Source organism: Canis lupus, chromosome 34 (genome assembly GCF_011100685.1).
Source record: "Canis lupus familiaris isolate Mischka breed German Shepherd chromosome 34, alternate assembly UU_Cfam_GSD_1.0, whole genome shotgun sequence".
NCBI classification, from domain to species: domain Eukaryota; kingdom Metazoa; phylum Chordata; class Mammalia; order Carnivora; family Canidae; genus Canis; species Canis lupus.
This window is the reverse complement of record NC_049255.1, coordinates 32,766,852-32,793,362: the sequence shown is the minus strand read 5'-3', so window position 1 is coordinate 32,793,362 and position 26,511 is coordinate 32,766,852. Positions and strand designations below refer to the sequence as shown.

General features: G+C 34.2%; 1 protein-coding gene across 1 annotated transcript in view; it reads left to right on the top strand.

The window, feature by feature from the left end:
* Positions 1-25,543, top strand: part of PDCD10 (programmed cell death 10) — a 41,999-nt gene extending 16,456 nt beyond the window's left edge. The window contains exons 2-8 of the mRNA XM_038583812.1: positions 1,099-1,309; positions 10,274-10,327; positions 15,314-15,431; positions 16,100-16,226; positions 21,006-21,084; positions 21,362-21,444; positions 24,484-25,543. Of these exons, the coding sequence (XP_038439740.1) occupies positions 1,214-1,309; positions 10,274-10,327; positions 15,314-15,431; positions 16,100-16,226; positions 21,006-21,084; positions 21,362-21,444; positions 24,484-24,565 (639 nt within the window). The 5' untranslated portion in view covers positions 1,099-1,213 and the 3' untranslated portion in view covers positions 24,566-25,543. The remainder of the gene's footprint in view (positions 1-1,098; positions 1,310-10,273; positions 10,328-15,313; positions 15,432-16,099; positions 16,227-21,005; positions 21,085-21,361; positions 21,445-24,483) is intronic.
* Positions 25,544-26,511: the final 968 nt, after the last annotated feature.

Sequence of the window (26,511 nt, the reverse complement as noted above, 5' to 3'; positions counted from 1 at the left end):
TTTTTTTATGTGGAATTATTATTTCTGGATTGAGAATATTAGGATGAAGTCTTGATCCTCTGCATGTGTGTTCTTAGTCAAGTCATCATCTCAGAACTTGCTTTTCCATAAGATTAGAATGGCGGTTAATGTAAGTTACTCTGAGGACTAAAAGTGTTTTATGATCTGAAAATGCTTTATAAATGGTAGAAATTATTCAAAATTGATGGTTTTTAAATACATATACCAATATACATTGTTTAAAATATGGTATGTCACTAATACTACTCTTTCACTTTAGAATTAGGCTCATCTTTTAGCCTACCAAAGCAAATAAAGATAGTGACTTTCTCTTAAAACCCAGCATATTTCCTCAGCTCTTTAAGGCAAAATTTCTCTCTTATATTTTTGAACTCTCAGTATTTTAATTCTAAACTAACAGTGTCAATGGATCTCTCTACTTAGTTTTTATGCCACATTTGGACAAAGATTCAGAAATACCACTGGCAAAATTAAATAACATTTTCCCCCAAATAGACTGCATTTGATAGAATTTTCCCAGTTTTAAAATTTTCTTTAAATCTTTGGTGCTTGGCTATGTTTCTGTTATTTTTAGGTGGCAAAATCAGTGAGCTATTAGCAAAAAGATTTTAATCTAACCACCTAAATTCTTTTTTTCTTAATTCTTAAGGCAGTTCTCTGTAAATATTAATGCTTTATATATTTCATAGTTCTAGTTTTACGTTACGTATAAATGCTATATAAATGCTATAATTAGACATTTTGTTGATACTTTGTTGTATTTGTGTATGAGGGAACTAGATGCGTCATTATTCTATGGTGCTTCAGGGAGCACTCTCTCTTAGTTGAAGATGAGTGGGTTCATGAATCACATCTTTGTGAATTAGTACCTAACAAGGGAAAATTAGTGTAAGAAAAGGCAGATTCTTGAGTCTGAGGAGGAAAAGAGATGGCTCACTGATCAGGAGTACCTTCACAAGTAAGATACATTAGCAAATCAGCTCTTCATAAGATAGGAACACAGGAAAATAAAGCTATTGGTGTTTGTAGTTTTCCCTTAATATAGTAAATCTCTGTTCTTTCTTCCCTTTTAATCAGATCAGTATATATTTTGTGCCGTATTCTTTTATCACAAAAAAAAGAAGAAATACTGCAGTGAATGAAGATTCCTCTGCATTTTAGCACTGCTTTTTCTACTGTAGTTGGCTTTTGAATGAGGATGACAATGGAAGAGATGAAGAATGAAGCTGAGACCACTTCCATGGTTTCTATGCCCCTCTATGCAGTCATGTATCCTGTGTTTAATGAGGTAAGTGCGTGAACATTTCCTCATGTGATCGATCATCTGCAATTCTTGATGCCTGCCTCATTTATTCCTTTGTTTGTTCCTTCATATAACAAATACATAAAGGAATTTCATCTATGTGTTAGGCATTGTATGTACCAGGACTGGACATAAAACAGTTGAGGGGGTTTGGGGGAGACCTAGATATGTTGCTTCCCATCTGGAGGTTTCACTATAAAAGGAGAGACAGACATTGAACAAAATAATACAAATAATTATATAAATGGGAAGTTGTGGTAAGTGCTGTGAAGTCACAAAAAAAGTGTGTCACCTAAAATAGGTGGGATCTATGTTCTATGTTAGGGGTCAGGACCAGTCTCACTGAAGATGAGACATATATGCTAAGATTGAAAAGAGATAAATAAGGGTTAAACAGTTGGGTTTGGAATGTGTACATTATAGGTAGCCAGAAGAATGTGTACAAAAATACCCTGATGAATTCTAGTCAGTAGAGACAAGACATTTTACTAATAAATGGAAGATACCTTGCTTTAGTATCTAAAGATGTAGTTGCTTTTTTATTTGAGGAATTTTCTAGGACTTAATACATTTTCAGTTTTTCTTTTTTTTAATATTAATATGCCAAGGTGTTAGAGAATTAGAGCTGGAAATTCCTTAGAAATAATTTAATCACGCTCCTCCTTTTAAATGGTGAACCAAGTTCCTAATATGTGAAATGATGTTCCTGAAATTACGTAGGGCTAAATCTAGGATTCTAAATTCAGTGGCTTCAGCCTTAGCCTTTCTGTTTAATTAGGGTTTTTGTTTTTGTTTTGTTTCATTTTGCTATTAATTATAAAGCTATCAACACCATTGATCTTATTGTTACTGCTGTAACCTGGAAACCCTCACCATTTCCAGTGACGATTCCTTTTTGTAAAGTTATTTGTATAGGAGTAAGATTCTGTATTTCAGAGCCATTTCTCCCACATTATTATATTTAATAATAATGTATTTGCTGCCTTTGTGGTCTTAAGTCTTGGGGACAATAGAAAGTGATTCATCTTCTAACTTGGAAATCACAGACCTAGTTGCCATTTCAGACATACATTTTGAAATTTCAAATGCTATCTATCAAATAATGTTATTAGGTTCAGTGACCATAAAAGAACACTCAAAAACAGTAGCTTGGATAGAAGTTATTTCTCTTGCATAAAAAATTGTGGAGGTAAGTGGTCCAGTGTTACTATTATTATGACTCAGTGTCCTAGTGCCTACTTTCTTTTTTTTTTTTTTTTTTTTTTTGCCTACTTTCCATTATCAAGGTCACTTTAGCATGTGAGATGGCTGCTGAATCTCTACTCATCATGTCCTCAGTTGTTGTTTGGAAGACACAAGAAAGTGGAACAGGAGGTGGAATGTTACTTCCAGCTAGTTCAGCTTCCTTCAAGGAACCTTTCCGAAAGTCCTATACAGGACTTCCATTTACATCTCATTGGCAAGAATTTAGTCTTATGATCACACCTAGCTGGAAAGGAGGTTGGGAAATTTAGTTTTGTTACTAAAGAGGAAGCAATAGGAGGCATCTTTTGAAAAACGTGTCCCTGTTATACTGATACTATAGTAGCATTGGAGGCACTCTCTTAGGGCTGGTAATACCCATCTCTGGCGGGTATAGCCAGCCTCCCAGTAATTAATTCCACCATTTTGTTTTAATATGTACCCACTCATTATAAGACTACAGTTCTTGTTAGAAGCAAGTGCTTCAGTTCTGTTTAGTAAATATTTACTAAATGTCAGCCATTTATTTGCTGAGTAGTCTGCTAGGGTCTGGAAATGTGGAAAAGAAAAAGGCATTATACCTCTTCTCAAGAACTGTAGAGAACACAGATGTTGAAGCAAATGCATTATTTTATTATCCTTATACCTTACCTTGAGGCAAGAAGACAGTCACTCAAGCTATTAAATAATGTACGTTGATGATTAGTATTTTAACATCTCAGGTGCTTCAAGACCATTATGGCAGTTCTACCCAGAGGTGCTCCTTCTTCTTGGGTCTGTATAGCTAGCTATCACTATGGGCATTTGGGCCAAGTTATTTGGGGCATTTCTATATTTATCTAGTGTTACGAGTCTTTACTTAAAGAAAGGACAATTTACATTGCAGAGCTTCTGTTTGATCCTCTAGTTAGTGAAAAGGAGTAAGAGAAGCTTTTTTCCTAACAACTAGAGTGGTCTTTTCTTACATATGGAAAATGGATTTTATATGAATCTTGCCTTTGGAAAATAGTTATATAGGATATGAGATTCTGATAAAATGAACTATTAGGATTAATACTGATATATTTTCTAATTTATTAATGTATAAGAAAAATTAATTTGAAAGTAAAAGAAAGGCTATGAATGGGCTGGTAAATCTCTTCCAGAAATAAAGGCAACGATTCTCGACAGATGATACCTAAAAAATATGTGGGTTAATGGGACCAGAATTAGAATGTTTGCCAAATGTTTCATAGTTGGTTCAAGAATTAATTGTTAAAACTGATTTGAGGGATCCCTGGGTGGCGCAGCGGTTTGACGCCTGCCTTTGGCCCAGGGCGCGATATTGGAGACCCGGGATCGAGTCCCGCATCGGGCTCCCGGTGCATGGAGCCTGCTTCTCCCTCTGCCTGTGTCTCTGCCTCCCTCTCTCCCTCTCTCCCTCTCTCCCTCTCTCCCTCTCTCTCTCTCTCTCTCTCTCTCTCACTATCATAAATAAATTAAAAAAAACTGATTTGAAAATCAAATGGCTAGATAAAGCAGACTGAGCTACTATGTCATATTGTCAGGGTCTAATTCTTGAATTTATGATCTAACATTATGGCAACAAGCATTTTATAAAAAGTTATTTCTGCCATGTTATTTAAAAACAAGTGTGTTCAGAAATAACAGGCTTTTAGGAATAGTGGTAGTAGGTCTCTTTAATAAGGATATGAAATCTGTGGCTTGATTTAGGAATGAAATAAAATGTACTTTCAAATGTGAAATGCTCAGTTGAAAAGAATAAAAAACTGGCGTTGTTCTCTGACATTCCAGTATATTAATTTAACATCTAAAATGAGACATCTCTGATCAGTTAAACTATAGTTCAAACATAGATTTTTCTACAGATCTACTAATGGGAAAATTAGAATTTAGTTTGACTCTGTTTTTCTATGTTATGTGGATTTAAAGATAAAATGGTGGTCAAATTAATTTTATAGAAAGTAGTACCAGAGTAGAGATGAATGTTTAACTCTGGAGCTAAATTATGCACTTAATTTTGTCCACAGTGTATTGTAAGAGTTAAAAAAGCTTCTGCATTCTCACCTTAATATTACATCCATAGTATCCACGGTAATCTGAAAGTCATCTTGTAGAACAGATTTTTAGATAGTAGGGCATCCTTACACCTGGGAAATTTGAGTACTGTTACTCCAGTTCACAAGCAAAGTCATATGTGGCATTCTGGGAGTCTGATGCTTGCTAAACTTAATGAAGCTATGCCAAGATAGCTGAGAAAGGAGTAGTCTTCTTAATCAGCTGCTACAGAGTTCAGAGTCCAAGTATATTGCATGTGTTGTAAATGTACTGTGAAATAGGTCTCCCAGTTACCTTATGGAATAGTGAGTTTATAGAAGCCTCATGACAGATCTTAGATTAGGTACTCATGTGCTGTGTTACTTTCTACTGATTCTTTGTGCATGGAGGAGAGAGGTAGGGTTCAATTCTTCATTCCAGGAAAAGATATACCATGTATCATCATTTCCTATGACTTTTTAGAGGAATTGATTTAAGGTGATGTATAATTTCTGAAGAAATAGCCATTGTATTTTGAGATAGAAATAAACAGTTTTGCAACCAAATATGAATTTTAGATCACCAAGGGTTTATATGCTTGTTTATAAATCACACAAAAATGGTATTTCTAAATAAGTAATTAATACTCTATTCAGAAGCATCCAGCCTAGTTCTTTCTGCCAACTCAGCAGAATATGCAACTCTTAATTTTATCCAATAAGCAAATGAAATCTGGGAATACTTCTCCAACTTCACATACCTAGCTATCCCCCCCCCCTTTTTTAATTTAAAAAAATCAAACCCTCAAATTGGAGCATAGTAAAAACACACTTCTCCACAGTGAATGCCTGGGTTTTACCTGCAGTACCACCATTTAGAGGTGATCACAGTTAATATCTTGTGTAAAAATTGCCACTCTGTCCCTTACTGTAGGCTATGTAATCTTATCTTTCCTTATTTATAAGATGATGCTAACCCATAATATACTTATTTCTCATAACTCTGTGAAATAAATGACTTAACCCATAATATACTTATTTCTCATAACTCTGTGAAATAAATGACTTAATATATTGTAGTGCTGAGAATAGTACTAGGAATGTAGTTATTCAAGTCTTTCATGCAATTTTCTGGTAGAACTGTGATCATTCCTTAGAGTTTTGCATTCTTGTAGGCAAAGATTTTATTATTTATTTTAAAAATATTTTATTTATTTATTCATGAGAGGCAGAGAGAGAGGCAGAGGGAGAAGCAGGCTCCGTAGGGGAGCCTGAAGTGGGACTCGATCCCAGAACCCCAGGATCACGATCTGAGCCAAAGGCAGACACTTAGCCACTGAGCCACCCATGGTGCTCCCTCCTAGGCAATTTTTAATGAAACATTTTTATAATAGGTGGCTCTGCTTACTTTTTTTTTGCTGGACAACATGGTGACCCCAGAAATGGATTATTTTAGAAACATTTACTACATTTAATATGTATAAAACACATGATTGCATTGGTCTTTTGTGTGGTAGCACAAAAGTTATAGGTAGCCTCGAGTCTATGTACTTTTGTTCTAGCTTTTTTTTTGACCTGACTCACCTCATTTTCATTTGAGTCATAGAGATGAACCTTTTATTCTTGTGCCTTTTTTTTTTTAAGAGTTATCTGTTTATTTAAGAGAGAGAGCATGAGCAGGGGGAGGGGCTTTGGAAGAGGGAGAAGCGGACTTCCTGCTGAGTGGGGAGTCCACCACTGGGCTTGATCCCAGGACCCTTAGATCATAACCTGAGCTGAAATCAAGAGTTGGATGCTTATTAACTGACTGAGCCACCCAGGTGCCCCTTTTTCTTGTGTCTAAGCCTTGTTTGAATCCTTTAAAAGAATAGGATCGATAGTTTTTGTGTGGTGGGGGAAAGATGTCAGCATGGAAAAATCATGCTTGATTTTGAGGAAGCGAGATTTGTAGATAATTTAGAACCAACCTAATTTTTTTTTTTTTTTAAGATTTTATTTATTTACTTGAGAAAGTGAGAGAGCACAAGCAGGGGGAGGGGCAGAGAAGGAGAAGCAGGCTCCCCATTGAGCAGAGAGCCTGATGCAGGGCATGATCCCAGGACCCTGGGATTGTGATCTGAACCAAAGGCAAATGCTTAACCCCCTGAGCCACTCAGGTGCCCCACTAACCTAATTTTTTTGACCTTAAAAAAACAAAAGGAGGAATACTTTCAGAGGATTTAATGCAAGACCTGCAAAACTTGAGCAACCAAAGAATTAAATGGATTTTGTTTTTAAATTACAGGTGTAAGACATGGGCTTGATAACTAGAGAGTCAAGTATAGGAATGAACTGATATCTTTGGAGGGACCAGTGCAATAAATGCGGTCCCTATGGGATCAATTTATGTGTAAGCTTTTGAAATATTTTTATAAACATATGAGAGTTAAATTTGACAAGTTTGCAGTTAATAGTGCTCTCAAGTTTATGAAGAATAAACTACAGGAGGAGCTCACAAAACTAAGAGTGGGGAGAATATGAGGTTGGAGTGAGAGCTCCACTGTTAGGTTCATTTCCCTCTAGCTGGGACTTCAGGAGGCACTTTGCCTTTTTGATAAGATGCGATTTGGTCCCCTTTTCTCTTGTGTTCATTCCCTTTTTTTCCTTTACCCTTTTTTTCCTTTACCCTTTTACTTTTCCTTTACCTTTTACTGGTGACGTGGAATTCCTAGATGGCTGAAGCCCAAGGAAAGCCTCTCCTAGTCCAGATATCCCTTAATGCAAGGTGTAATCATATGTTCCCTACTCCTCCTTTGAATTCAGAATCAATTACTACTAAGAAATGATTGCATTAGCTCTTTAAAGATACCCTAGCCAACAACTGTAATCCCAAATGCTAAAAAAATTACTAGGATAATTAGTGGAAGTTTTGGAAACAAAATGGTAATTCTTTTCTGTTCTAAACTTAATATAAAAACATGCCCATGTATGTTACCAACTCTGAAGAAACGTGTAAGTGGGCAAATGGCCAAGGAAGGTGATTTTAAGAGGGTACATTCTTCAGGGACCAGTTCAGACCTCATTTCCATAAAGACTTTTTTTTCTACTTCAGCTGATAGTGGTCCCATCAATATCCATGTAGCTGCTTACTTAAATTGATCTTCTGGGGTTCCAGGACTATAATCTATTTTTTTGTATCTCTCACATTGACTTTTTTTACACATGATTAGAAACACAGGGATTTGTTTAGAACAGAAAAGAATTACCATTTTCTTTTGTTTCCAAAACATCCACTAATTATCCTAGTAATTCAGGTGACTTGTGCACAGGTTTTGGAGCCAGATAGATTTGTTATGCATAAATCCTGCCTCTTTGTGTACTAGCTATTGAACTTGGGTAAATTTATGCAAACTGAATTTCTGCCTCAGTAGAATAGAGATGATGATAGCTAGAGATTGTGAGGTTGAGATACTCTATATAAAAATATATAGCAAAATTCATTATATGTGCTAACTAAATGATAACTGTTATTAGGATACTACCAGAAGCTAGTACTGTCATGAAAGGTAAGATGAACATGATCTTTAATCAAATCATCCATCACAAGTGAAAGATCTAAAAGGGAAGCACTTTTTATTAGGGAAGATAAGAACATATCTTGCTGTCTTAAGTATTACAGACTACAAATTATAAATAGATTCAAGAACAATTTAGATAAATTATGGATGAGAGATTAAGTTCAAATAAAAACAATAGATATGTGCTGTATGCCTGGTACTCCCTGGGCAATAGGGATATCACATGAGTAATAAAAGCCTAGTGGGTTTATTGGCAGACGTGTGGGTATATAATGTATCCCAAAATGACTCCCAGCAGAGTTCTGGTTGAGGTGCTTCACAGCTCACAGATTTGATTTAGTATATGCCTGACCTTTCCCTTTCTTTTCCAAGATACACATATGTAAACTTAATCTAGAAATCTGATGTCTGTCTTGGCTAATTTTATTAGTTCTTTGCTGACTTTTCTGGGCCTCTTTTACTTGCCTTGACCCTTTCACATACCAGCCAGGGCAGTACAGAATAAGTTAATAATGCTGATACTTGAAGGTACACATCTGACTCAGACCTTTGACTTGTTGAAAGAGGTCAGAGTGTGGTGTAAACCCAAATAAGGAAATGGTTCCTATCAGAGTGGAAACATTCATCCTGTCTGTCTGCCTCTCCCTCCCTTACGCAAGATCTTGAGATCAGAAGAGCTGTATTATAATTTTAATCTTAAATAGTATTTGTTACAATTAAATGAATTCTGTGGAAGAAGAAAATTTTTCATTTGTGGCAGCATACTTTAATTTTATAAGCTTATATATTGCTTTTTTGCTGTATTTGTCTACCTGGTCCTCTTGTGTCTTCTCTTTTACCTAGTAAGGCAAGGTTAGATTTTACTGGATTTGTAGAAGCCAAGTTTAAAACTGAATTAAATGGTCTTTTATTTATTTTTGGAGATAAAGTATTTATGTTGGCATATTTTGTTGCTTTTATGCTTTAAGGTGTATAATTTGTAAGGAGATAAAGTTCTCGGCATTTCTGTCATGTTTAGAAAAAAAATTGGTTTAATAAAGTGTAGGCGATTCCTTAGATATGTATATGTGTATATTGTCTGTAAAGGAAAACTTATATTTATTACCTCAAGGATTGAAAGGAATAGTTATTGCAAGATAGGATATGTTCATAGGTTTTGGTAAAAATATTCCACTGGCATAAAAATCCTATCCAATTTTTGTTTACATTGTTTTTGAACATTTAATATTGTCCCCAGTAAAAAAATATATACATTGAGTTTTATTGAGTTAATTGGCCCAGTCTTTAGGGATTAAAAGAATATGAATTTAACTGAAGGTGGTTACTTTAAGCATAGCAGTTAACTCTTCAACAAATGGCATTATTTTTATGGAATTGTATGTCTCTTTGGCTTGCTGAAAAGTGAATTCTGTAAAGTGTACAATAAAGACATGTGTCTTTCAAAATTGTAAACCTCACATATTTGATACTATTTTAAAAGCTTTGATATTGAACTTTTGATTTAGTATTTTAGGTAACCTTTTTTTAATCTGGATAAAATAGAGGACAGATGATCCGCAGTCTTTATTTAGGATCAACTCTTTTGTCAGTACCATTTGCTATTTAATAAAATAGACTAAACTCAGCTTAATCCTTGGCTAAGGGATTGTAAAATAATTTAAAAGGGGTGAGGTAATAAATATAAAAAATCTTAATAAATGTTTTCTTGTTGTTGGACATTGTCTATTCAGAGCATACCCAGTTTGCCCTATATTTGCAACAGAGCATTGGGAGTTGATCTTGAACCGTATTTTCAATAATTGAAGTAAATATGTTTATTCTTTCTATGGGGACTTAATACTATTTTGCATTCTGGATTTATCATAAATCTACTTTCAAGGTAGTGTGTCTTTTTTTTTTTAATGGAGAACTCATACATCCTTAATTTTTCATGGTTTCTAACGAAAATTTTAGATAACCTGTGTATTTGAAGAATTAAGGTGATTTAGAATTTGCAAGTATTTTTGTTTATTGAATGATGGATTTATCAGTGTTATTATTATATAATGGAATATCAGAAATGTGCTTTTTCTAAGAAAATTGATTCTAATAGCAATTTAAAATTTATATTGCAGCTAGAACGAGTAAACCTGTCTGCAGCTCAGACACTGAGAGCAGCTTTCATTAAGGTGAGGTACAAATAATTTATTATGATGATTAAAATGTATGTTACTTATAAATCTGAATACCATGTGATAATTGCCACTTTATTTCCTTTTAGTGAAAACCTCTTCACCTGTCTCACATCTGCTTTAGTGTACTCTGTAAAGTTTAAAACACTTGCCAAAAGTGAATTAAAACAAATGCTGTTTCCTTAGCATTCATCTTTTTGTTACTTTGTGCTTTGGAAACTGACTACTTTGGAATCTTCTCTCTTTAGGTTTAGAGTATATTTTTGAATTTATTTTTCTATTATTTGACTTGATAAAAACTGTTGTAAAAGTATAATTCAAAAAGATGTTTTCCATATAGCTTAATTACAGAACATAACCATTAAACAGTGTTTTTGATGGGAAAACAAGTCCTGTGTGTGGAACATATTAAGGATACCTTGCAAATACACAGCCAAGTCACTCAGAGTGAACTTTTTCATTGTCTGTAGACTTGAACTGTTTGATACACGTTGCTGTTGAGTACTTGAAGTATGGCTAGTTCAAATTGAGTTGTACCTCAAGTATTAAATACGCACCAGATTTTGAATACTTAGTATAAGAAAAAGATTGAAGAATAACTCCATAAGGAGTATTTTATATTAATTACATATTGAAATGATAGTACTTTGGATGTATTCTTAAAATGATTTCACATGCTTATTTTTACTTTTGTAACGTGGCCACTGGAAAATTTACAATTACAACGAATGATATTTGTTGCTTGCGTTATATGTCTGTTGGACAGTTCTCTTCTATATATTGGGTGCATTCTTTCAGATAAAACTTCATCGATCCCCCTTCCTTTCCCACTGTATATCAGGGTGCTCCAAACATCAATTTTTGTTTATATTGTGTATGTTTGTTTCCATCAATAGCTAAAATAACATATCTCAGGTTAAAAGTATTTTAATGTTTAAATCTAGAATACATTTATCATCAAGTTTTATTGGATTAAAACTCTAAATCCATCACGTTTGATTTCTTTTTTATTGCAAAGATAGTTTATTGAAACCATTCTTAATTGCTAGCACAGCTATCACTAGACATCTCTCTTACCTCACCAAAATAATTTACATTGTATGTATTATATTAAAACTGTTTTGATGTGATTAATACTCTAAAATGCAGTGCCAGTGTATGCATACATAGTAGCTTCATTAAAATATGTTCTGACACATCTTTGGGTTAATGAAGAGAATGAATGAAGCAATACCAATTTGTTTTTCTTTTTTTTCCTTGAGCTTCAGTGTGGCTCTGGAATGGCATATTTGGTTATTAAGGAGGCATGATGGAAACTATTTTAAGCTAACTTGCTATTTTGTTTGTGGCCGAAGAAAGGAAGGAAAGGCGACCTATTGCACAATATGGTATTGATAAGGCAAAAGTCAGTTTTTTAGCTTTCTTGATAGCAAGAACAGAGAGAAATTTCTCCTGTGGATCAGAGGACTCTGAAGTGATAGATCTATTTTCAGTATCATTTCTCAAAGAGGTAAAATAATGAATTTCATTAAGCTTTTTCTCATAAATATCCTTATATATAATCTGATGTTTTAACTTAATGTACAATTTAAAAGCAAACAGTGTGTTTAAAGTACGTGGCTATAAAAGGCCTTAACGTATGGATAAATTTTATTATCCATGGCACTGATTGTTAACTGGGGAAAGTGGAAGTTATTGTGAGAGGAAAACAAATTAGTCAGTTTGGCATTGATTTATTTTTATTATCAGATTTAATTTGTTAAATTTCAAATGGAATTAAAAGGGTGTGCATTAAAAAGATGAAGATTTTTGCATTTTTAAAACTACAACTTATTTGAAAAAGATTTTAAAAGCCTCACCCAGGGGTGCCTGGGTGGCTCAGGTAGTTAAGCATCTGCCTTTGCTCAGGTCATGATCCTGGGGTCCTAGGATCGAGCTCTGTATCGGGCTCCCTGCTCAGCAAGGAGTCTGCTTCTCCTATTCCCTCTGCTCCTCCCCACACTAACACTTCCTCTTTCTCAAAAATAAAATAAATAAATAAAAGGCTCACCTTGCCATATATCCCTATATGAATAGGGATAATAAACTGAAAATATATATACATATTTCTAGTTCTTTGACCACAGTGTCATTTATCAAGGTTTAGTATTTATTTTTATTATCATGAAAAAATGGATAAAAATTATTCCCCAAGAAAAAAATACTAGTGAAAATTATCTTTTAAGATATCTATTCTCCTTTGTTCTTTCCCCCTCTGGAAAGTTCTGATAGGTTATGCTGTTGAGAATCACTGAATCACAAGAGTGGACGTTACTGCCTTTGGGGATAGTTTTTTCTTACAGTTGGATTCTTCATAAAAATTGAACTTCCACAGAACTCAGTTATATTCTGAGAGAAAATGTTAAAGTATAGATAAAGTCTCCAATTTAAGCACAGATCTATTTATTTTGTCAGTCAGAGGAATTGGGTAAATTTAAGACTTTTAAAATGAAAAGTAAGTACTAGGATTTCAGCCAGAAGATACTAAGACGATTGTTCCCAAGCTAGGTGCCGAGGCATCCTGGCACCTCACAGCAAACTCAGATGGGCTCCATGAGTTATTTTCAAAATTTAAAGGAACACAGTGATACTAAACATTTCTTTGACACTATGTGAACTATGCCAGTTTGGTAGTTTACAATTTCGTCAGCGTATTCGATTGGGCTTCTTCCATTATGTCATATCTTTGTGGAGTTGGAATTTTGGCCATTGCTGTGATAAAAAGTAAGTACCACAAGAATATCAGTGTTCAAAAGGAAATCAGGGTGGCGAGGTTTAGAAATTATGCAGTGCCCGACAGGTGAATGCATCTCATTAGTAAGAATCATGGTTATTTAAGAATGAAATAAAATGTTTTTCTTTTAATTTACGTATTTTTTAAAGACCACTAGGTTGTTAGGACATAAGTACTTACTAAGTTATTTGAACTTAACTACTTAATACATAACCATTATTAAGGTATTTTTCTTAGCAATAAGAACATGTGTAAGCTGAGAAGGTTAGAGACTTCCTTAAGATTTCTGTAATGCTCCAGTTTGGGCACTTTGAGGCTCCACGCCAGCTTGGTATTGAAAGCTTTATTCTCAGTCTTCTAGCATGTAATGATTCTGACAGTTTATTATAACTTAATCAGAGAGAGATGTTTTTCTGCTGGCATATTCTGTAAGCACGTGGAGAGTGCTCTCCTACTTTGTAAGATAATTCATTATATAGGTAATTTAATGCTATTTAGAGAAAGAAGATAAAGCACAGTTATCAAATACTGGCTTATACTGTATGTAATTTTGTGGCAGCTCACCAAATTAATAATGTTGATAACTTTTTTTTTTAATAGGTAGTTTTTTTTTAATTTTTTTTTTTTATTTATTTATGATAGTCACACAGAGAGAGAGAGAGAGAGAGAGAGAGAGAGAGAAAGGCAGAGACATAGGCAGAGGGAGAAGCAGGCTCCATGCACCGGGAGCCTGACGTGGGATTCGATCCCGGGTCTCCAGGATCACGCCCTGGGCCAGAGGCAGGCGCTAAACCGCTGCGCCACCCAGGGACCCCATGTTGATGACTTTCTTAACCCATGTTTGTACAACTTTTCCCTTAAAGGTAACTCTTGTTTTGTAAAAATGAATTCTTTCTTGAATATATTCATGGAAGGAAAAATCAAAACATGCATAAAGGAAATGGAATTCAGTAGAATACGCTTTATCGTTATTAATCATTATCAAAGTGATTTCCTTGAATAGCATGTGACAGCAGTTAAGTGATCCCAAGATTGAGATAAATGTGAATATTTTCTTTCCCCATTCCATTCCAAAACCTTTCAGTTTTTGATACTTGAAGCCTAATGAGAAACAAGATGTTATAATGGAAAGGGCAATAGGAATGAAAGAAAGCTGGATCTGCAGTGATACCAGAATGGAATTGAAAAGGCAGAGGTTAAATGTGCTTGACATATGTGGAAGCAAATAGATTGCTGTCTGCTTAGAATCATAAATTGTGTTTCTTTTTGCTGTTTAATATTGGACAAAGATGATAGGAAATCATCAGCATAATGATTAAAATTAGCAGGTATCCTAAAAGAAACAAACTTAGAGTGTCATTATAAAATTTTTAAAAATAATAAAATGGAAAGAATTACTGGGAGAAAACCAAAATCTGAAAATTAACTCTGGTAAACTCAGAGCTTTCTGTGTTCAGTCTTGAGCTGGCTAGAAGATTTTAGTGCCCTAGTGAGTGTAAGTAACAAAGAACTAATGCAAATTCATCAATGAAACAAGCTCAGGAGGTAGCAAAAGTATTAAATGATGTTTGGTAAATTATTCTTGCTACAGGTAATTTTGCTACAAAAGGAAATACTCTTGCCACAAAAATAAAATAGGCAATGAAAATCTTTATGTGGAAAACTAGTTAAAGGATTAGATAGCTTAAATAAAACCTACAAAAGAAATCCTTTTTTTTGTTTGTTTGTTTTGCTTTTGTTTTTCCTGACATTCTATTCATTTAAATGCAAAGAATCTGCAAAGTACTGGTAAGATAAGTTATTGCTTGATCCTTAAATTGGAATATTAGCTAATGAAAAAAAAGCTTAAAATCCTTAGTGTATTTAAACTACTGAACAGAGTAATTGATGGATTACTAAAATATATATAATCTTTTATTTCTATTTTTGTTACCAGTTTGATTGCAAGTGAGTGTAGAAGAGAAATAGGAAATGTTAAGTACTTTATGTTCAAATGGCAAATGGGACCATGACTATAATAAGAAGTCACCCATGCATAAGCTCTGGCAAAACATAAGTGAATGCCATCATCACACCTACTTTACAAAGATTTCTGCTTTTGTAAGTTGATCACTCCCAGAAGTTTCCAGCAGGTTCTAAACAATTAAGTTTTGGCTTTAAAGTGCTGATTGAGCTTCTGTGTTTTAAAACTAGTTTTCTCTTCTTTATAGGCTGAAAAAGAAAATCCAGGACTCACACAAGACATCATCATGAAAATTTTAGAGAAAAAAAGTGTAGAAGTTAACTTCACAGAGTCCCTTCTTCGAATGGCAGCTGATGATGTAGAAGGTAGTCAGAATCTTGTTTAATTTTCTTACAGTTGTTGAAAAGCACTTCCTCCAAGTCTTTATTTGACGAATGGGCCTTCCGCCCCTCCCGCTTTCCTCTCCATCCTTACTGTTGTTCTTATTACTGTAGTGATAGCAGGAAAAAATCTTTATCAATTACTTTGTGTTTTTGAGATTTCAGAAATGTGCTGAAGGTATTCATAGATTATTTGGGTTTTGATATCAGGAATCCATTACATATTCAACATAAAGGTTTTTATTAAGTTCATTTTCTCCACTGACAGATATATGTTGCCATTATATTTGTTATGAATGTCACTACTTTAAGGTTGCCTTATGAAATACAGCTTCAGAGGCCTGATAAATTTGATTGAGCCTGTCTTGTTTGTTTTTTTTAAGATTTCATGGAATTTCCATTTATCCCAAATTGAAAATGTTTATAGTTTTCATGTTCTCATACTTTACTTTGGAGAGAGCCAAAATTATTTCTGAACTAAGTTGAACTTTAATGAATTCTGCTTGTCTTTCCTAGTCATCTGACCTTTCTTTCCCCCTTCTACATCTTTAACCAACACTGGGAATTTGTAGACTTGAATTTGGCAGGGAGTTGCATGATGCTATCTGTCTATCTATATACTTATTTATATATTTAAAAATTTATTTTATCAGAGTATATGATTGAACGACCAGAACCAGAATTCCAGGACCTAAATGAAAAGGCACGAGCACTTAAACAAATTCTCAGTAAGATCCCGGATGAGATCAATGACAGAGTGAGATTCCTGCAGACAATCAAGTAAGCAACTTTTGGCTTTGGGTTCTTCTTTATTTCAAAGTGCTTCAAAGGAACCACTCATCCTAGGTGTTTTATTTTGGTATGACATTAATTTTAAATTGAAATATTAATTTTTAAAATTTTTTTATTTATTTATGATAGTCACACACACACAGAGAGAGAGAGAGAGAGAGGCAGGCAGAGACATAGGCAGAGGGAGAAGCAGGCTCCATGCACCGGGAGCCCGACGTGGGATTCGATCCCGGGTCTCCAGGATCGGGCCCTGGGCCAAAGGCAGGCGCTAAACCGCTGCACCACCCAGGGATCCCTGAAATATTAATTTGAAATCAAACTTGAAACTTTTAAATGCTGCATATTGAGTATTAACTTCTAAGCTGTGGTATTTGGCTTTAGAGTGTGATAACATTTTTTAGAATATTAATATAAAAACAGATGAAATGTACATAAATTGGAATGTAGTTTGAACCACAAAAAATAATGCAAAAATGTAACATCTTATTAAAGTGAATAAAGTTAGATAGATTATAGTATTGGTAACAAAGGACACCAATATTGTTTTTTTGTTTCAGAAACGGTAGAAGTCATTAGGATAAGTAACGTATTCTTCGTCTTGAATAGTGTTTTTAATTTCGGCAAACTGTAAACCTCCAAATCCTTACTTTTGGGGATGCAGGTTACACAAGACTGAAAATATGCATGGGGCCAGGAGGCTGACTGGTGAGCAGCAGCAAGAAGGGTCATCCTTGAATCCTTGAGTAGTGGTTCTCAAACCAGGGGCACTGTCCTCCAGGATTGAGAGGGTGGGAGAACTAGGGGAAAATAGATAATTTCTAGATAAGTAGAGTCTCATCATTTTCTTCAGCCTCACTGCAGATAAAACAAAAAGGATTGGGGAATTAGAGTGGCAATATCGGTGCAACCTTTTGGTTAAACCACAGGTAGAAATTGCTGAACAGGAAAGATTCATTAGTACAGGTTTTTTGTTTTCATTTTTTATTTATCTGTCTATCTATCTGTCTGTCTGGAAGAGGCTGTGTTGTCATACTTTGTATCTTTAAAGAATGCAAAAAGGTTCACTTGTAAATATTAACATCTCTTGGAAATAGTAGTCTTTGTAATTCACATTGCAAGATGCTATTTTAGCTAGTTTGGGCACCTGTTGTGAGTGCTATGGGGAAAAATATCCCATTGTAGAAAGTAATGCTTTGTGATGGGTACTCAGCCCAGCTATCAAAGAGCGATCCTCTTCTTTTAGGTCTTCTAATTGAGAACCTGAAAGTATGAAAAAGACTTTTCATTGCCTAGCTAAAATTCATGTCAGAGAACAAATCCTGAGGTAAATATTTTACCTTTATAGGAAGCCTCAGGTTCCTTTAACTATTTTTAATATGTGAAAAAGGAAGAGAATTAACTGTTTTGGATTTTTATTTTTAGTCTAACATAAAGTAAACATATTTTGCTCATAAAAGGATAAATTGCCAGTGATCTGGAGCATGGTTGCTTAGACAACTTATTTTTAGAGTTTTCAAATAATTTAGTAAGATATTAATTTGTTTTGATGATCATATATTTACAATCTATACTACATTTCTATGAAGATCTGACATTTTAAAAATAATATTTTTATTTTTTGCAAATTTTGCCTCGTGTCATTGAAGGAGAGGTTTATGGAATCAATATCATCTTAATGATAGTAGTCACTTGGATTATGTTCTCAGTGCTTTTTTAAGCACTTTACGTATATTACTGTATTATAGCACTGCTATAACAGGTGAAGAAGTTAAGTAACTTTTCCAAGATCAGAGAGCTGGTAAATTGGTAGATCTGGGTTCAAACCCAGGCAGACAGACTCCATGGTCTTCTACTGCTTCTCAGTCTGAGATATGTCATGCAGGCCTAACCCAGTGATTGAAAACAGTTTCTGCAATCTAGAAGAGGTGTGATAAAGGATATTTTAATATAGAATGCCAGTAGGTAAGAGAGAGAAGAGTGTTGTGGTTGAACCTGGGGTAGATATGTTAGGCCCAGAGCCTTCATCCTGCTATTTTGACACCATCTTACCCTTCTGGGGAGTCCCCAGTGCATCTCTGCTAAACCCGTTGTGGCTTTAGAGAAATAGGTCTGAAAAGCACTGTATAAACAGCCACATTTTAATCATAAGGAAGTTGAGGTCAGGAGCCGAAGAGTCTTATCTACAGTCATTGACAGAGGCTGAATTTAGGGGTTTGTCTCTCATTTTAGGGGCAGTAGTAATATTTCACTTTTGTTTTCTGGAGCATACTCAGCACAACTACATTTAAGAGTATTGGCAATTAAAATTAATTTCTTAAGCATTTTAGGAGATATAATTGGCCATGGAAAGTTTGTTGATAATATATGTGAGACTACAATTCAACCGCATATAAATTAACATAGATTGGTAAGCTGTAAAATTATTCATATCTCTGATATATACTGACACATTTTGATACATACATGGTTGTTGAACAAATTAGTGGATAAAATTGCACCAAAATAAAAAATGGCTTATCCTTTAGGCACAACATTACTGTGCAGTCACTGTTTTTTCTTTAAAATATTTTACTTTTTCATACTTAAGGTATCTTCTTCATTTATTTTAGTTTCAATAAGTATGTGTCAGGTACTTTTATACCAAGTACTATATGTGATTTCATAGGTTATATTAAAGTAGAAAAATGATTCCTGTCAGCTAATAAATATCCAGGTATTTTTGTATATGTTAGCAGAGCTAGGTTTGAATTTCTATTCTAAGATTTAGCTGTGAAGATGAGGGTAACAGTTGTAAGAATCGAGGGAAAAGCTATACATAAAATGCTTCACGCAGAACCCAATATATGCATTCACAGCACATACTAGCATTGTGAAATAAGAGGTTTTTTTTTTTTTTTTTTTTTTTTACCCTTTTCTCTGTGGAGTTGATTAGGAAAAATGATCCAGCAAACAAATATGTTAAAAGTGCTTTTGATTAATGAATGTTTCTGTTTGACTACATTTAAGCTTATGCAAATATTTAATAAATATAATTCATAGGGTTTTTTTTTTAGGTCTGATACATCGTAATGGATGACTAGTAGAGACTTGTGACTTAATAAACCAGAAAGCCATGCGTTTATCTATTTACTCTTTATAATCTGCATTTACATATCCACATGCTAAAATTCACCAGAGTTTGGTTTCCCTGATGGTTTTCAGAGTAGCTTTTCCAGAGGTGTCCAGTCTAGACCTAACTATAAATAGCATAGGAATTTCCTTCCTTTCGAATGTTCACATAAATATATAAATTTGGGTTACAGGATTAGAAAGCCTCCTATTCCATGCAATTTTTTTGATAAGATATATGTTTACATTCATCTGATGTCTGTTGTCCTCTTTTGAGTATATATTTCCACAAAGTTACCGCACCAAAAGCTGCAAATTGCTAAAATTTCATCCTACTGTACCCATACTATATGTCCCTTTTCACAGAATCACTTAGCTCCAGAATTGTTTATAATTACACTGTAGTTATTTTACCCTCAAGTTTTCTCCAGTTCCAATTTGTTTAATTGTCTGAAGTATTTTTTAGTGCTGATTGTTTTCTCTTGTAGGAAATAAACCCTTAGTAATATAATTTAGCTTCCCTGGTGCAGACCTTAGTGCCTTAAATGAAAATACTGTTCTGTGTACATGTAGATGATGTAATATTTTATATAAATTGCCACAGATATTTTTAGAGAAGATCAGGCCTAGGGATAAACAGTCTGGGTCTTTTGATAGAGTTCTTTATAAAGCTCTTTGGCCACTGATAGGTTGGCCAGAGTCTTGGTTCTAGGCTCTAGATTCCCAGACATTGGGAAATTTGGTTCCTCAGTAAAATCACCGGGGGGGGTGGGGTGGGGGGGGGTGGCTTATTTTTTAAGTTTTAAAGTACAGGTATATTCCCAGTATTCATGATAAGTCTGGGGGTATCATTCAGAAAACTCTTGCTTTTTTTGTTTTTCTTTACAGGTGAGTGAGAACTCACTGCTCTTTTGACCTAAGGAATCTATTGCATATGGAGCATATGTTCAGGTTGTTGATTAGCCCTGAAAGCACAGTTTTATAATCCCTTTTTAAAGCAGAATTTTAGGGCACCTGGTGGCTTAGTGGTTGAGCATTTGCCTTTGACTCAGATTGTGATCTTGGGGTCCTGGGATTGAGTCCCACATCAGGCTCCCTCCCTTCTCCCTCTCCCTGTCTCTACCACTTTCTCTGTGTCTCTCATGAATAAATAAATCAATCTTTAAAAAAAAATAAACATCCAAACTATTAGGTATGTAACTTGAAATGCTGATAAAAACAGAAGTGAGTTACATATAAATTTTACGTAATTGTTCATGACATAGCAAAAGTGGGGAATATAATATAGTAGATTGAATTCAGCTACATCAGAGAAAGGAAAAATTGTAACTGGAAGAGATGAGAAGCAGAGCTAATTCTTAGAAATTTGAGTAAGTAATGCTGAATGAAATGTTACTGATTTGGGAAGATTGAAGTTGGTTGTAGAATGTTTGGTCAGCTGTTCAAGAGAAGAGACAGCATCACAGAAGGGTACAGGCTTAAAAAAAACTCCAGCCAACTAGTCAGTCATATGTTTGTGCTTGATGCAGTGCTAGTAAGGTAATTAACAGTGTGATTAGTAATCCTTAAAAAAATTAAAATGTATGTATATATATAAAATAACACCTCTCTTCTAGATATAACTGATTTTAAGAAAATTCTTTTTTCCTTATCCAACAGGGATATAGCTAGTGCAATAAAGGAACTTCTTGATACAGTGAATAATGTCTTCAAGAAGTATCAATACCAGAACCGCAGGGTAAGTTTAGTAGACGCCTTACAAGCTGCCACTTTACATTTTGATTTACATTTAGTTGTTTTATTGAATTAAATACTGAGATGGCTTGATTATTGAAAATAGTTTTGTATCATTAACCAGTGGTTTTGTCCTTGAGTTAAAACATATTTAATACTTGTAAAAATTTTAATCTGTAATATAAAGTCCATTCTATATTCTGTGTAATCTCTTATCTTTGATTTTGGCTTTTGTGTTATTTCTCTTATTTAATATTTCTTACTCTATTTGATGTCCATAGGCACTTGAACACCAAAAGAAAGAATTTGTAAAGTATTCCAAAAGTTTCAGTGATACTCTGAAAACCTATTTTAAAGATGGCAAGTAAGTAGTCTCATCATCTTTTTCTTTTAAAATTAAATTATGTGGTTTTATATAATATGAAAACCATATAAATTAAGCCCTTTTACTATATTGTTAATACTCAAGCTACCTAGTCTCTAAGATAGACTATTAAAAATAGATAGTGAGAGGTTGATAATCCAGCCATAACTAGACTAGAGCAGAAGTTGGCAGACTTTTTCTGAAACAAACCACGTGGCAACTATTTTGACATGGTGGGCTTGTGGGAACTACCTACTTCAACTCTGCTGTGGTGGTGCAAAAGCAGTTATAGTGTGAAAACAAGTGACATTATGGCCATGTTCTAATAAAACTTTTATAGACTCTGAAATTTGAATTTTGTATTATTTTTGCCTGTTACATAATATTCCTTTTTTTTATCTCCCCCATTTTAAAAATACAAAAGTACTCTTAGCTTGCAGGCTATATAAAACACAAGGAGTGAGATTTGGCTTAGTGGCCTACTTCACCAGCCCCTGAATCTGTGGTTCTCAAACTTCAGTAGCATCAGAATTACCTGGGGGGCTTATTAAAAAACAGATTGCTTTTGGAATCCCTCTCCATTCTATAGGTCTTGGGTGGACCCCAAAATTTGCATTTCTCTTTCTCCCTTTTTTTTTTTTTGAGAGAGAGAGAGCAAGTGAGGGGAGGGGCAGAGGGAAAAGAATCTCATGCAGACTACCTGTGGAAGCCCAATGTGAGGCTCCATCTCACAACCCTGAGATAATGACCTGAGCCAAAATCAAGAGTTGATGTTCAACAGACTGAGCCACCCAGGGACCAAGAATTTGCATTTCTAAAAAGTTTCCAGATAATACTGATACTGACAGGTCCCTTAAGAACAAAGCAATGGAAAAAAAAAAAAAAAAGCAATGGTTCTCAATCCCATTTGCACATTAGGATCATCACTTTGGTTTATTAGTTTTTTAAAATTCTAGTGCCTTAGTCCCAACTTCAGAGGTTCTAATTCAGGATAGCTTGGAGTGGGGACCAGGGTTTAGGTCTTTTATAAAAAGTGTTAAGTGTTCCAGGTGATTTAAAAGTGCTGCAAAGGTTGTGACCCACTGTTTGGAAAGAGGGAGGCTTTTACTGTCATTCCATAAGATAAGTAGTATACTAAAAAGGTAAATTGGACATTGCTTTTAAATTTACATACAATTATCTATAGAACAGTCTGGGAAACCCCCCCAAAATAATGTTTTTACATACACATTTTACACATGTACATATAATGTATAAGCTGATGAAGAGGCCCTGTCTTCTGTAACATTGTACCTTATGTAGAGAGTTCTTTGTACCTCAAGTAGAATACTAGAAATTTTGTAGACAAGATCATTTTCTCTCACTGCTTAAAGTCAGAAAAGCAATCTAAATGGTGATTATTTCATGTATAATTGGAAGGGATCTCTAACATTTTATTTTACCATTGAAGTTTAAAGATCCCTATATCCATGTCGAACATTACAATATTATTATAGTAATATTTAAAAATAATAAAAATATGTTAGAACGGTCTGTTAATTTTCAGTCATTTTTAACAGTTCCAGTAGGTTGAAATCCTTACGTTTATATTATGAATAAAAGATACTGAGCTACATTTTATTAATGGTTTTGTTACTGTTCAGATAGTCTAGGGGAAATGCTCCTTGATGACTTCGTTTTAATAAGCTTGCAGGTGTGTTCTGAAAATAAACTTAACATCTGTTTTTCCTTGGTCTCCATTGCTAAGCCAAAATAACCAAAACACATTAAAAGAATAATTTACATGATGGGATCATTATTTCTGATTCTAATTAAGAATTATCATGAAATAAGCACATCAAAAGGTAGAAATTCCTTTAAAGCCTAATTTTCATTAATCTGGAGTTATGTACTCTGTGTATGGATTATTCAGGCTCTCTGCTACTACTGTTTCTCCAGTAGCATCTTAATAATTATTTGTATATGAATAATGTGCCACAAGTTTTGTACCTGTTTTCTCAAAACTGAAAAATGTTAATAGAGCCTGACCTATGAGCCATCTTCCAATAGGGGGATGAATTTGCATTGATTTAATTAATTCTCTCTGGCCCCTCTTTTTTGAGAAATGTCTAGGATGAAGATACAAGTTTTAGCTATGATATTGAGAAACTGATAAGAGCACACAGTGGGACTAGGGCACAGTTCTTTGTTCCAGTCACATGAAGGTGGACTGATAGGAGAAAGGTGTGCAGCACAAAGTAATTTTTTAAAAATATTTTATTTATTCATGATAGACACAGAGGATTCAGAGACATAGGCAGAGAGAGAAGCAGGCTGCCCATGGGGAACCTGATGTGGGACTCGATCCCAGGACCCCGGGATCATACCCTGTGTCAAAGGCAGATGCTCAACTGCTGAGCCACCCAGGTGCCCCAGCACAAAGTAATTTTTAAGAACATTTTTAAATATATTGTCAGCTCTTAAATACTGAGACCACATGATTATTTTGTTTTAAAAGTAGATTTATTCTAAAAGTAGTTTAGAATTCTCATAGTTTTTTATTTTGTTTTTTGTTTTTGAAAGAAAGTAAGAGAGATTTGGGTAAGTCAAATTTGAAGTAATTAGCTTTTTGTTAAGTATTTATTATGTCCCTTGATGTAGAGATTTTGAGGCTGAGAATAATACTGGAGCAGATATTATTTTGGTAACTTGTATGAAACCAAAGCTGGAGACTACATTTGAATCCTCTTTGGCCCATTATTTGTTCAACCTAGGCATGGGATCTGCTTGTTGAGGCGCCACCTATCATTAGCAGCCCACCAACACCTTATTGCCAACAGAACCACTAGGGGGCAGTAATTCCTAGATAGTTTCAAATGATGCAGGACCATTCAATTCCAAGCTAGTATAAAACATGTTCCTCAGTACTAACTTGACTTTTTTTTTTTTCTAAATTGATTTCATTGCTACTGTTAGTAGATGACATCAAGTATAAATATTTTAAAAGGATGAATTTTTTGGGCAAAATTAATGGTTTTCTTTTTTTTTTTTTTTAAACAGGGCAATAAATGTGTTCATAAGTGCCAATCGACTAATTCATCAAACCAACTTGATACTTCAGACCTTCAAAACTGTGGCCTGAAAGTTGTATATGTTAAGAGATGTACTTCTCAGTGGCAGTATTGAACTGCCTTTATCTGTAAATTTTAAAGTTTGACTGTATAAATTATCAGTCCCTCCTGAAGGGATCTAATCCAGGATGTTGAATGGGATTATTGCCATCTTACACCATATTTTTGTAAAATGTAGCTTAATCATAATCTCACACTGAAGATTTTGCATCACTTTTGCTATTATCATTCTTTTAAGAATTATAAGCCAAAAGAATTTACGCCTTAATGTGTCATTATATAACATTCCTTAAAAGAATTGTAAATATTGGTGTTTGTTTGACATTTTAACTTGAAAGCGATATGCTGCAAGATAATGTATTTAACAATATTTGGTGGCAAATATTCAATAAATAGTTTACATCTGTTAAACATTTCTTTACTTGAAAATACATATATATATATATGGATATATATATATATGATCAGAAGACCAAGATGACTTGGTGTAATGTCTAAAGAACTTCTAATGGGAGCTTACTAGCAGTTTATCAGATAATAAAGCAACAATTCTATTTTTTGGTCCTTAATCACTCTGGGCAAAAGGTAGTCAATGGAAATATTTTTGTTAGTTATTATATATGAGGTACTGAATATTTTTGCAACCTGTTTTGAGAGACTTATGAGAAGGAAATGGCAACTTATAGTGTCTTCACACTATAATGTCACTTCTTGAACTCTATGACAATGTAAAGTTAAGTTTTTCTGATATGCTGGGCCCTAATAAGCTTTGTACCTTTTTTCCAAAAATAGCCACAACTAATAGTAATTTGAAGTTTTATCAATGCTAGTTGGTTTGAAATTGTCATGAGTGTTATAAATGTTATACACACTCTTTAAATATATAGAGCTTTGTTTCACCATAGAGAAGTTTTAAGGAAATTATGTATCAAGTGATCGTGTTAAGTGATTTCATTTTTCAATTATGATAAAATAAAGGGAAAATCAGGTTTTGTTTATCTTTTATAAAGATTTTAAATGTTAAACGAAATTTCTGTTTGGCAATATAAATTTCTTTGCTATGATGCAATTTAGTTATTTTTAAGCTTTTTATTTTTAAAAGTAGATTTTTAAAGAATTACTGTCATTGGCAACATAAAAGGAAACTGTCCTATTAGATATGAACAGGAAATATATGGAAAGAAGCAAAAAACCCAGTAGACAATTGGTTGAAATCTCATAATTTATGGATATTTTACTGAGTTGATTTTTTTTTTCAAAAATACATAGCTGATAAATGGAATTGGTGATTTTAATACTATTTATTTTTTATATAAATTATTCATTCGTGGAAGTAGACAGATGGTTGTTTGCAAAATAGACTTGTGAATATATAAAGAAAAATATACTGTTTTATCTTTTTCTGAGCAGCAGACTTTTCTAATATAGACTAATACTATCTTCCCTCCAATTGTCTTGATCCCTTTAACAGAACTCACCAGTTAACCAGTAACCAGCCATTCCCCAAGTCATCTTTTTATAAGCCATCTATCTTTCCATTTCACTGTCCAGTATCTCTGGCTTCCGTTTTCATGAAGTTTATCAGAAAGTTTACTCAGAAGGCAGGCTTTTTTCTCAAGATAATGCAGTTCCTTACATAATCCTAATGGGGCACGTTTGAGTCAATCAAGGAAGGGCGAATAATGGCCCCAGTCAGATTCATCTCCAGAGAACAGAAAGAAAAGGAAGAGAAGGAGACATTTGTTGAGCACCCTTCTCTGTGTCAAGTGCTATTCTAGATGTGCATTTATTTAATTAAAATCTCTCAACAGTCCCATGATGTAGCTATCTGCCTTGCAAGTGAGGAAACTGGCTAGGGGAACTTAGGTTACAAGCTGGTAACCTCTGGCACCAGGATTTGAGTTCAGTGTTTGCCGCCATGCTCTTTCCACTAATATGTACTTCATCCATTGCTGAA